The sequence below is a fragment of the Colossoma macropomum genome, unplaced genomic scaffold, assembly GCF_904425465.1.
Source record: "Colossoma macropomum unplaced genomic scaffold, Colossoma_macropomum, whole genome shotgun sequence".
Taxonomy (NCBI): Eukaryota; Metazoa; Chordata; class Actinopteri; order Characiformes; family Serrasalmidae; genus Colossoma; species Colossoma macropomum.
The window spans coordinates 29,239,104-29,252,244 of NW_023494786.1; the positions used below are offsets into that span (position 1 = coordinate 29,239,104).

Genomic DNA, 13,141 nt, shown 5'->3' on the forward strand with positions numbered 1-13,141 from the left:
AAACCCACTTGCGCAGTTTTTACGAAGATTCTGACTCACCAGTGTTTTCTTATTGGGGTTTGTTCTTAGGGGAGAACAGAATCTACACACACTCAAGAGCTCAAAGGTGTGAACGATTCAGTGGTTTAAGAACACGACATGAATCTGACGTAGACTTTTTCTTAGGATCTTCCTCAAGAACACATTTAAGAAGAAACTTAGGAAGACATTGGTGAATGAGGCCCAATGTTCTTCTTTGCTAACAATACAGGCCTTAAGCTGAGCTGACGAGACAACATGGCTCATTAAAGCTGTTCATATGAAATTTTGTCCAACTTACGAAAAGTTTTTCTGGATCAGGCAGAGCCGGTGAAAACTCCACCCACACAACTGCACTGTTAGAAATGAAGGTTCTGTGTAGGAACATTCAGGTGAAAAGTTCGTATTTGTACCTTTTCATAACCGAATGTTTTAAAACAGAACAGTAAAATAAAAAGCCTGGAGACGAGACGGGGTGTGTGGAGTCAGTACAGCTTAGAGAATATCATTTCAATGGATTATGGTTCAGTTATGTTCCCTGACTAAAGATACTGAGATGTACTCTTGAGGGTCCCACCCCAGTGACAAGAGGGGTCCTGCCCCAGTGTGAATGATGGGAATGAACTGCACAAAATTCTTCCCTCTGCGAAACTAGTCCCATCTCTGAATGTTTTTAAGACAGAAAAAAAAAAAAATCTTTAAAAATACAGAAACGTTTACTGATGAAATTCAGCAGCTGCCCATTGACTTTTATTCTAATGCATTTCAAGTCATGGGTTTCCTGTTCTTTTCAAAGTCTAGGCAAAGCTTTTAAAAGTGACTGTGTTAATAAACAAGGCAGTACAGCTGCGACAGACTGAGACTGGGCTGTAAAATGCATGAGTTTTGGGCTTGAGGTAGTACTGAATAGACATGATCATATGGGTCCATAAACAGAGCACATATCTCCTTCATCCTCTGGTGTTGAAATTGTTGTGACTGGAGGTCGAGCATGTTTTTGTGTTCTTTTTTAAGAAAACGTGTCATTTTTGTCATTTCCAAACTCGATCCAATCAGCCGTTGCTCCGAAACCCGACTCGGTGTGAAAACTCGGATAGCGGAAACCTCTGTGACCTCTGTAGTGACCTCTGTGTCCCAAACTACGGGTAGCACGTCAACCTCCCCCAGAAAAGTGAACTGACAAGGTCTTTGTGATGTACAATTCTGTAAGCATTTCTCTGTGGTGTCCGTTAAAAGACTGAGATTTGACCGAGGAGATATTTCGCTGGACGCCTTTTTAAAGGTAAACAGGTGTTTTGAGGTTCGTGACTGAGGGGACGTCGTTTTCCCCCGTGCTGCTGGTGTCGTTTCATTGTCCATGTTAGTCAGAAAGGCCGTCTTTTCTGAGATGAAGAGTAGAAATGTAGCTGCATTAGTTTTGTCTTCATATAATGTGCATCTTCTGTCATTGTCCATAAACTGCCTGCTGGTGTCTGCCATGTTCTCTTATACACCTCATACCTCTCTCTCTCTCCCTCTCTCTATCTATCTCTCTGTCTGAGTGTGAAAGAGAGAGATGTAATGGAGTATAAGTGGATGTGGGAGCTTGTTTCTGTACTTGTGAACCAGATGACTGACTGTTACAGGCATTCTGTGTTTGTCCTTGAAGGAGATGAAGAACTAGAGTTGAAATAAATATTTTTATTCCTTTTTTTAATGTACACCTGCTCCCTCTTTTGGTGGTGACTACCGGAATTTCTGTCCATAGGTCAATAAAGATTTGTTTTTGGAGAAAATCTGGTGTTCATTGTTTCCTTCTGTCTTGTTGTTTTCTATATTTTCTCTCATTGTTTTTCTATTTTTAAGTATCTTACAAAAATAATGTGCTGGAACTGCTGTGAGACTACTGTGAGGAAGCTGTACATGTATGTGGTCAGATGGCGCCCTCTGGTGGTGGAGTGTGATTATTATTATTATTAATACTACTACTGCTACTACTACTACTACTACTATAATAATAATAGGCAAGCAATTTACTTTTTATTAGTATTTGCTAATTATATTGATGGTCATTAAACATTACAACATAATAAACATAACTATGTAATAAATTATACTATTTATACTTTAGCTAATTTATTTGTACAGCACATTTCTCAAACCCAGGTCATATTTCTTTTCAATCATAGGAAAAATAGGACTGAAAAAATTACATTTGCTAGTGACAATAATAATTAGCAACAACAGCATAATAATAATTATATTATATTACATTATATTATATTATATTATAAATAATATAACTTTTATTTATACAGCAATTTTTAAGCTCAAGATGTCATTTTTTCAATGATATGGGGAAAAATAATAAATAAATAATATATAAATAAGTAAATAGAAATAGCTTAGTTATTACATCAGTGCTAACATTATTAGTATATTTATTATTCAGAATAAAGTTATTACTTATAACTATTTGTACAAGCAGCACATGTTAAATACTCAACATAAGTTATTGACTAGACAAACAACAACAACGATAATAATAATAATAATAATAATAATAATAAGTTGTTACACTTTATCAGAACCCCCTCTTTTGTAGCTGGTGTACAGTTAGAGACAGCAGCTCATCTGTAGATGTACAGTTTGTGTTAATCATCCAGTCTCTGACCACAGAGTCGCTCTCGGCTGGATATTTTTAGGTGGTGGTCCACTCTCAACCTAGCAGTGACACTGATGTGCTGAGAATGGACCACCACCCAAAGAGTATCTGCAGAACAGGGATCCTGTGGTCAGAAACTGACCAATCATGAATGAGGGGCTGATAAACTGTGCAGCAACAGCTGAGCTACAGTCTGTAATTGTACACGTACATAGTGGAGCTATGAGGTAGGTGTTTCTAATAAAGTGGCCGGTGAGTGGACAACAGTAGGATCATTTCTAATAGACTTCTCACCAGCATTTCCTCTTTTAGGGATTATAGAGAGCTGCTCCCCTCTAAGACTGTGTGTGTGTATGAGACTCTATCCGTAGATATCCTCAATTCTGATGGGTGAGAAGCTGCAGATGTTCCAGTTCAAGCTCACTGTGACTGCAGATCAGATGGTCAGGGCGAGTGTGTGGATTCTAAGAATGATCAGCCAATAAACATAGGTCCTGAGCCTGAAGCTCCGCCTACTGTGACTCACAGAAGAAATAAAACCAACAAGTGGGACAAAACAATTACTGATCTACTCCAAATTAGAGCTGACCTGCCTTCAGATTCGCAAAATAACAGGGAATCAGAGCTTCACTGCTTTTCAGAAGGTTTCGGGACAACTTGTCAATTTATAGTTGAACATTTCTCACTGTTACTTTTCAATTAGGGAAAAAAAACACCTGTAAAGGTTTTGTTACCACAAAGCAAGGTGTAAACTCAGCCACAAGGTGGCAGTCAGATCTTATAATACCACATTAACTTCAAAACAACAGCACTGCGCCCCTCCCATTAATGCAGACAAAGCACAACAATGACAAAATTGGGGCTGAAAAGAAACTGGACCAGAAATTTAAAAGTGAAAAAAATGAGATTGGGACTGAGGTTTAGAGCGAAAATCTGAAAATCTAATCTACAGTTTACTCCTCTACCTCAAATCAGATTGATCAGTCAAGACAACACACACTAACACACCACCACATCAGATTTAAATGATCGGGATAGATGGGACCTTTAAGTGATCAGATAGAGGGGACTTTTAAATGATCAGATAGAGGGGACTTTAAATGACCTAGACAGGGGACTTTTAAATGATCTAGATACAGGGGACCTTTAAATGATCTGGATAGACTGGACCTTTAAATGATCTAGATAGAGGGGACCTTTTAAATGATCAGATAGAGGGGACTTTAAATGACCTAGACAGAGGGGACCTTTAAATGATCTAGATAGAGGGGACTTTTAAATGACCTAGACAGAGAGGACCTTTAAATGATCTAGATAGAGGGGACTTTTAAATGACCTAGACAGAGGGGACCTTTAAATGATGTGGATACAGGGAGCATTTAGATGGTCTGGGTATAAAAACCCTTGAAATAATCTGGATAGAGGGGACCTTTAAATGATCTGGATAGAGACCCTTTAAATGATCTGGATAGAGGCTCTTTGAATGATCCAGACAGAGACCCTTTAAATGATCTAGACAGGGGAGCTTTAAATGATCTGGATGGAGACCCTTTCAATGCTCTAAATAGGTGTCCCTTAAATGATCTGGATAGAAGGGACCTTTAAATGATCTTGAAAGAGAGCCTTTCATTGATCTGGATAGAGGTTCTTTGAATCACCCAGAGACCCTTTAAAAGATTTGGATAGAAAGCCTTTAAATTACCATGATAGAGAACCTTTAAATGATCTAGATAGAGGTCCTTTAAATGATCTGGATAGGGGTCCTTTCAATGATCTAATCAGAGACTCTGTACATGATCTGGACAGACCCTGTAAATGATCTTTTTTTAGAACAAGTAAGACAGTATAAGATCAACAATCAGAAGGAGATCACAGAAGCAGAGGAGCAGTTTTGGTTTGTGTGCATTTTTTATTCACATTTATAAAGAAGCTCATGACAGAACACAGCTGTGTCTGCCGTCCCTGGACTTCGTGTGGGAACAGCGTCACTTCCTGTCCCGAGCGCTGAAGACAGGCACGTCTCGAAAAAAAAAGAAAGGTTAAAATTCTATAAAATCATTCGCAGCGATCTAAAAACGTGACCATCCGCGTTTGGAGGAACACGATTATCAGTCTCATCATAGGCACAAACGAGGATCGTCTCCAAACCGTCCAGTTTCTATGATGGAACACGGCCGGTAAAGCTGAACCTTCGGAAAAGGATAAAAGGCCTCTGACACTGTAGGTGCATGTTGGAAAAGGATCGGATGGTAAAGGAAGAGCTCGACCAAACATGTTAATGTGGCTCAGGAAGTATGGAAGCTCCACCAATTAGCATAACGTAATTGGGGTAACACTATTGGACTGTTATCTTCAGCAACATCAGCCTTTTGTGTGATCGAACTATTCCTTTAAATACAGTCGTATGCAAAAACCTAAACACCTCTACTGAATCGACACGTTTTGTTTATTTTCTAAGAGAAAATAAGTTACACATCCTCTAAACATACAGTATATAAAGGCCACATTTAATGTAGGGCTGGGCAAAATGACTATATTGTTATCAAGATAAATTATGTCACAATAAAATATAATATGCATGATATATTTAGAAAACGTATATCATGTATATATAGAACACTGACCAACGGCATGTTTCACTATAAAGAGAGCAAAATTAGTCCCATTTAACTGGATTGACTGCCGTGTAATATGCAAATATTAAATTAAAATCACTGTATCTTGATAGTATTTTAAATGCAGCACTACTGGTTCCTTTCTCTCTGTTCCAGCTGATCAGACGTCTGAAGAACCAAATATCACAACATATCATGAAAATTTCGCCCACCTCTTTAAATGATCTTGATAGAGAGACTATAAATGATCTATACAGGGGTCCTTTGATTGATCCAGACAGGGGCCTTTAAATGGTCTAGATAGAGGCCCTTTAAATGATCCAGAGAGCATTTAAATGGTCTAGATAGAGGCCCTTTAAATGATCCAGAGAGCCTTTATGGTCTAGATAGAGGCCTTTACAGGGTCTAGATAGAGGCCCTTTAAATGATCCAGAGAGCATTTAGATGTCTAGATGAGTCTAGATAGAGGCCCTTTAAATGATCCAGAGAGCATTTAAATGGTCTAGATAGAGGCCCTTTAAATGATCCAGAGAGCATTTAGATGGTCTAGATAGAGGGCCTTTACATGGTCTAGATAAAGGCCCTTTAAATGATCCAGAGAGCATTTAGATGGTCTAGATAGAGGGCCTTTACATGGTCTAGATAGAGGCCCTTTAAATGATCCAGAGAGCATTTAGATGGTCTAGATAGAGGGCCTTTAAATGGTCTAGATAGAGGCCCTTTAAATGATCCAGAGAGCATTTAGATGGTCTAGATAGAGGCCCTTTAAATGATCCAGAGAGCATTTAAATGGTCTAGATAGAGGGCCTTTAAATGATCCAGAGAGCATTTAAATGGTCTAGATAGAGGGCCTTTACATGGTCTAGATAGAGGCCCTTTAAATGGTCTAGATAGAGGCCCTTTAAATGATCCAGAGAGCCTTTTAACGGTCCAAATAAAGGCCCTTTAAATGTTCTAGATAGAGGGCCTTTAAATGGTCTAGATAGAGGCCCTTTAAATGATCCAGAGAGCCTTTGGTCTATCAAGAACACTGACCAACTGCATGTTTCATTATAAAGAGAGCAGAATTAGTCCTGTTTAACTGGATTGGCATTAATATGCCAAATATTGAATAAAAATCACTGTATTTTGATAGTATCTTTAAAAATGTAGCTTTACTGGTTTCTTTTTCTCTGTTCCAGTTGATCAGATGTCTATAAAAACAAATATCGTGACATATCGTGAACATTTCTTGAAGTATAGTGATATATATTTTGCCGTACCACCCACCTCTAATTTCATGTTTTATTTTTTTTACCCCAATATTTTAGGTTCAGCAATTAAACAGCAGTAGTGCATTAAAATCACAGTAATGTGTTCTCTGTCGAGGATCTATTAACTTATTTTCACTTAAATCAACAAAACGTCAAACTTTTGCATACGTCTGTACGTGTAGTGTATAATCAGTTGTGATTATTTCTATGGAAGACACGCATTCATTTATCATGATCACACACAGTGTCCATATCACCCATGTCAAAATCATAAGCTACTTTCTGCTGTGCTCTTTGGAGAAGGAAAAAAACACACATTAAAAACACGCAAACGCACGCAGGTACTTTATCCAGCTAGTCCAGGCGGCTACTGTCTGATAGAGCGGTCTGGACGTGGCGGCTACAGGCCCAAGGCTTCCACGCTGCTGCAATAGAGCCCTCCTGTTGCGCTTTGAGGTCACTGGTGCTGTAGGTAGTTTTGGGTCTGGTGCTGTGAGTCCATCACTGGTACTGCAGGTAGTTCTTGAGTGTCTGTGGTAAAGGCAGAGACTGGATGTGGTGAATACGATGGCGGCCCAGAGCCTGCCGGGCTGCTCGTCTGCACAGCTCCATCAGCGGCAGAGGCTCCGCTGCGGAAAAAACAAACAAACAAACAAACAAAAAATATCCGTTACATTATCAGCTCATCACACAGGAGCTCTACAGTCAGAACAGCAGAGTTAGCTTACTGCACAGATGTGAAGCTTTAAGGGCTCATATCCTACATTTACATGTGTTTTATTTTCCTCCGCTTATGATGTTTGTGCGGTTTTATGCACCAGAAAGAGTCATAATTCATTTTTAATGAGCATTTATTAACCTCTCTTTATTCATTGGAATTAAACAGTTTGTTGTGTTAAGACTGATGTATGTAAATTCGCTCTGCTCTGATTGGCTGCCCTGTACGGCACACCTTTGAAAAAAAGCTCAGACCAAACACTCCTACATCAGTGTGAATGGGAGGGGCTAAACTGCTGTAGGCTGAATAGGCAGATATATGTTAATGTGTTGGTTTCTGTGACATCACAAACAAAAGCAACATAGGCTGTTTTTGCCATGAACTGGCTGACCAGTGGGCTGGAGAGTAACTTCTACATACGACATTTAGCTCTTATTATGGAATGGAATGACGGAAGGAAGGAAGGAAGGAATAAGGGAAGGAAGGAAGGAATGAGGGAAGGAATGAGGGAGGGAATGAAGGAAGGAAGGAATAAGGCAAGGAAGGAAGAAAGGAATGAAGGATGGAAAGAATGAGGGAAGGAAGGACGGAATGAGGGAAGGAATGAAGGACGGAATGAGGGAGGGAATGAAGGAAGGAATGAAGGAATAAGGCAAGGAGGGAAGGAAGGAAGGAAGGGAGGAGGGAAGGAATGAGGGAGGGAATGAGGGAAGGAATGAAGGACGGAATGAGGGAGGGAATGAAGGAAGGAATGAAGGAAAGAATGAGGGAAGGAATGAGGGAAGGAATGAAGGAATAAGGCAAGGAGGGAAGGAAGGAAGGAAGAGAGGAAGGATGGAATGAGGGAAGGAATGAGGCAGGGAATGAGGGAAGGAAGGAATAAGGCAAGGAAGGAAGGACGGAATGAGGGATGGAATGAAGGAAGGAATGAACGAAGGGAGGAAGGAATGAGGAAAGGAAGGAGGGAACGAGGGAAGGAATGAAGGAAGGAAGGAGGGAATGAGGGAAGGAAGGAAGGAAGGAATGAAGGAAAGAATGAGGGAAGGAATGAGGGAAGGAATGAAGGAATAAAGCAAGGAGGGAAGGAAGGAAGGAAGAGAGGAAGGATGGAATGAGGGAAGGAATGAGGGAGGGAATGAGGGAAGGAAGGAATAAGGCAAGGAAGGAAGGAGAGAAGGAATGAGGGAGGGAAGGAAGGACGGAATGAGGGAAGGAATGAAGGAAGGACGGAATGAAGGAAGGAATGAGGGAAGGAATGAAGGAAGGACGGAATGAGGGAAGGAAGGAAGGAAGGAGAGAAGGAAGGAGGCAAGGAAGGAAGGAAGGGAGGAAGGAAGGAGAGAAGGAAGGAGGCAAGGAAGGAAGGAAGGGAGGAAGGAAGGAGAGAAGGAAGGAGGCAAGGAAGGAAGGAAGGGAGGAAGGAAGGAGAGAAGGAAGGAGAGAAGGAAGGAGGCAAGGAAGGGAGGAAGGAATGAGGGAGGGAAGGAAGGACGGAATGAGGGAAGGAATGAAGGAAGGACGGAATGAGGGAAGGAATGAGGGAAGGAAGGAAGGAAGGAATAAGGCAAGGAAGGAAGGAAGGGAGGAAGGAATGAGGGAGGGAAGGAAGGACGGAATGAGGGAAGGAAGGACGGAATGAGGGAAGGAATGAAGGAAGGAAGGAGGGAAGGAAGGAATGAGTGATCTACAAAAGGACCACTGCAAATGAAGTGTTTGAGTACATCAGCATCCAGTGCTGTAACCCGTTAGCTGTAGTTTAAGCTCCAGTTCATTCCCCACCATTAACACTTCGTCCACTCTTGAACTCTCACAAACACTAGAATATCAAAATTAGAACGTCCCTCAGTATGACATGCATTTCTCTGATTGATAAGTATGTGAACTGAAGTGGACAAAATGGTCAACGGCTGATCAACTACATTGATTAGGGGTGGACGATAACAGAGCATACATTTGCTAATTTGCCAAACTGTTGCTGTTAAGCTGTGTGTGTGTGCGTCCATCTCTCAACACTTACGGTCCAGTCCGTTGACGTAGGTCATTGTGACCTCACAGTGACCCCACACAGCGCTGACGATCGGGTACAGCTTCTTCCCTTTCAGCCCGCGAAAGGCCACGCCCAGGAAGCGTCCGTCCGCGCAGAATCCCAGCGTCCCCTTCATCCATGTCCAACACCACCAGCACCTCCTCCGGCACGGAGAACACACCTTCATCATCCTCCTCCTCCTCTGTCTGCGGGTACGAAGGTGCTGCTCCAGTCTGGCTTTTCCTGTCGTGGTAAAGTTTTCCCCGCCCCAAATCCCACCCCCAGGATTCTGCATCACTCCCAACTAGTGCAGTGTAGCCTATTGCATGCAGTGGAGCCAGAGAGGTCGAGACCCCTATCACTGCATGTGTGCCACGCTGACGGACGGGCCAGCGGATAGTCCAGGCATGAAGGCCACGTGTAAATCCTTCTTTTCCTCGAGCGCAGTCCGTACTCTGAGCCACCGGGTGGCGATGAAAAGTCAGTTTGTCTTCGTCTTTGATGAATAAATTAAGCGAGCGGTCAGTTAGGGTTCCAGGAATGATGGAGCTGACTGGCTCTGCCCACCGGAGGCATGTCCAGCAGCAGCTCCAGACGGGGCGACAGCGGGCGGCCGCGGCCTCGGAGAGGCAGGAATGCCGGCCGGAACGCCAGAGCGACCCCCGGATCCCCGCGCTCCTCCTCCGCTGCCGATTTCACCACCGCAGAAAGCCTCTGCCCCATCACAGCCCAGCCACGGGCATCGCACAGCAACACTGGGGTTAACTCATGGGCGGGGCAAAGGGGGGCAGGTCAGCCAATTACGAACAAGAGATCTGCATCATAAGGAAGTGGACAAGGGACACAAGAGGGTCTGTGTAGAGAAGAGAGGAGGGTTAGAACTTGTATGATAATCACATACACATACATAAACACATACATTTGCTTATTAATTTAATTCAATTAAGATTTATTTGGGCGCCGTCACAAAGCAGCCTTAACCAAAATGTCGTAGGACAGTCACACAATTATATACTCACTGGTCTAAACAGCCAGTCGCCTCTTACTCCCCATGTAGCATTTATATGATATGATTCATTTTATTTAATTACACAACTGATTGAAAAAACATTTTAAAATGCCAGTCTGGTTCATTAAAGAGCAAACAATGCTATTTGTACTGCAAGTCTGGCTAATAAAAAGTGCGGGATTCGTGTTAGAATTGCATGTGTTCATTCGCTCCACACTGTCCGACCCTCTAAATAAATACATAAATAAATAAAAATATATTACGTTTGCTAACTGTTTCACATTCCTTCACTGCCTGTCAAAAGTTTGGCCCTTCGCTGTGAGAATACAGAGCTTTATTTTCAACGTTTCTTTTCAATCGTGGCCTTTAGCATCATACCCAGCGCTCGTTCCTTACGGTTTTGCTGCTGTTGCAAAGAAACTGGAAAGAGCTAAAGGGCTTTCTAATTAATATGTTAAGTTATTGCAAATGAACAACGGGAGAACACTCATTTATTAAACACATAATGAAAAAGAGGTGCTCCGAAACCTTGTGGAAAAAGTGGAAAAAGTATACGCTGTACTGTTTCATAGCTTCTACAGAGAAGCTTCTTCCCACAACCCATCACTCTCTTGAACAGTTAAAATATTAAACAAACAATATTCCAACTGCACTTATATATTGGTCTATAGTATATATGGTATATAGTAACACTCAACATCCATCCTCTGTAACTACCGTCTCAGACCAGCGGTTGCTGCACCTTACTTACCTGCCTTATTACCCCATTTATCTGTTACCTTACTTATCCCTTTTTTGCCGCTACGTGTGTGTGTGTGTGTGTGTGTGTGTGTGTGTGTGTGTGTGTGTGTGTGTTTGTGTGATGGTCCGAGTGTGTGTTAGGAATGCATATTCTATTTTATTTTATTCTATATATTTTATTTTTATTTATTTTTATTCTTATTTTACTTTCTATTGTTAAGTGTTTGTCGGATACTGTGCACTGTGAGCTCCTGTACCCAAAACCAAATTCCTTGTATGTGTAAGCAAACCTGGCCAATAAAGCTTGATCCTGATCTGACATTCCATAGTTTCCTTCAGTCTAAGTAGCACATTAAAAAGGAACCAGTGACCAGTGGCAAGATTTTGAACTTGAAATTGTGGTCCATATGTTCTCTGGGCTTGACTGACTGACTGACTGACTGAACAAATGACCGATTGACTGACTGATTAAACCATATAGCTAAAAAAAATAGTTTACAAATGACATCATATTAAATTTAGTGTTTGCTAAAATAAAACTACAGCTATTATTTATTTAATTATTTACCCCAAGTTAGTTGTGGCCTGGTAATTAAGTCTCCCACGATCAGACAATGCTGCCAATCTGGGAGGGCGAAGGCCAGAACGTTCTTTCTACAAGTTATGTGAAGCTCCACCACATCCTTTGAAAACGTGCCACTAACGCGACACCATTGGGCAGCTCGGTACACTTGGAGGGCAATGCTAACAGCTAATACTGTAACATCAGCTAAAAGACGCTGATGTTGGCCATCACTCTGAGCGGAAGAAGGAGCAGAAGAGGGAAGACGATCCTACCCTTCCAGAGAGAGAAAGGGAGGACAGTTAACTCATAATAATGAATGACTCCCTTGGACTCTTGGCCAAAGATGGCTGTGGCGCCTCCTGATGACTGGGTCAGCGCTTAGACAGCTTTTAACAAAACCCAAAATCCAAGTGGGCACTGTTAGATGTCCATCCTACACAAAATGTCAATGTAGACCAATCAAAACAAGTTCCCTGACATCTTCACTTATCATACTAAATGTAGTAATACACTGTTAGAAATAAAGGCTCTGTGCAGGTAAATCTTATCATCTTTAAGGCACAAACAATGTAAATGTTCCCCTTAAATAGTACAAAAGTGGTTTAAAGGTCCAGCTGTGCACCTTAAATAAGTTTCTTCCCCAGGCAGAAATACATGTAACCTCATTTTTCGAACACAGAACAATAAAATTAAAAAGCCTGGAGACGAGACGGGGTGTACTGAGGAAATACATCATAAAAATATATTTGCAGTGGATTATGAGACACTTATGTTCCCTAACGGAAGGTACTGAGATACACCCTTGAGGGTACCACCTCAGTGACACTCTCAGAAATATAGGTACTAAACTGTCTCTGGGGTGGGACCCTCAAGGGTTCATCTCAGTACCTTTAGTCAGGGAACATAACTGTAACATAATCCACTGAAATTATATGTTCTAAACTGTACTGACTCCACACACCCCGTCTCGTCTCCAGGACTTTATTTTACTGTTCTGTTTTAAAACATTCGGTTATGAAAAGATACAAATACGAACTTTTCACCTGGAAAAACTTATGCAAGGTTCATAATTGGACCTTAAAACCACTGTTGTACCTTTGAGGGAACATTTACATTCTTTGTATCTTGATGAACGAAAAATGTACCTGAACAGAACCTTTATTTCTAACAGTGGACAAGTGGTGCCCCACCCCAGTGACAGTTTAGCATCTTTTTTTCCTGAGACTGTAGGATATGAATGGGTTAATCTTCCACACAAACTCATCAAAACAAGGCGAAAAAGCCCAAACCACTCAGCCACTCGGAGACACGGCTGTATAATACAGAAGCTCAAAGACTCAAATCCATCCACCGAGTCTGCTGTCACTGCTTTTCACCGTGAAAAAAAAGCTGCATATTTCCCACAAATCCATTTTGATGACCACACTTTCCATAAAACTCTTTTGAAACCAGTGTGACTCATCATCACAGCTGCTTCTATTGCAAAACCTCAAACCAAACAGCCAAAAAACACGCACACACTTCTGCTTCAGGCGCAGGAAATATACAGTAT

The 13,141-nt window shown here is 41.5% G+C and overlaps 1 protein-coding gene across 1 annotated transcript in view; it reads right to left on the reverse strand.

The window, feature by feature from the left end:
• Window positions 1-5,739: 5,739 nt before the first annotated feature.
• The window catches only part of spsb4b (splA/ryanodine receptor domain and SOCS box containing 4b), a 37,650-nt gene continuing 30,248 nt past the window's right edge, over window positions 5,740-13,141 (reverse strand). The window contains 4 exon segments of the mRNA XM_036565270.1: window positions 5,740-7,159; window positions 9,266-9,404; window positions 9,406-9,798; window positions 9,800-10,127. Of these exon segments, the coding sequence (XP_036421163.1) occupies window positions 7,032-7,159; window positions 9,266-9,404; window positions 9,406-9,798; window positions 9,800-9,997 (858 nt within the window). The 5' untranslated portion in view covers window positions 9,998-10,127 and the 3' untranslated portion in view covers window positions 5,740-7,031.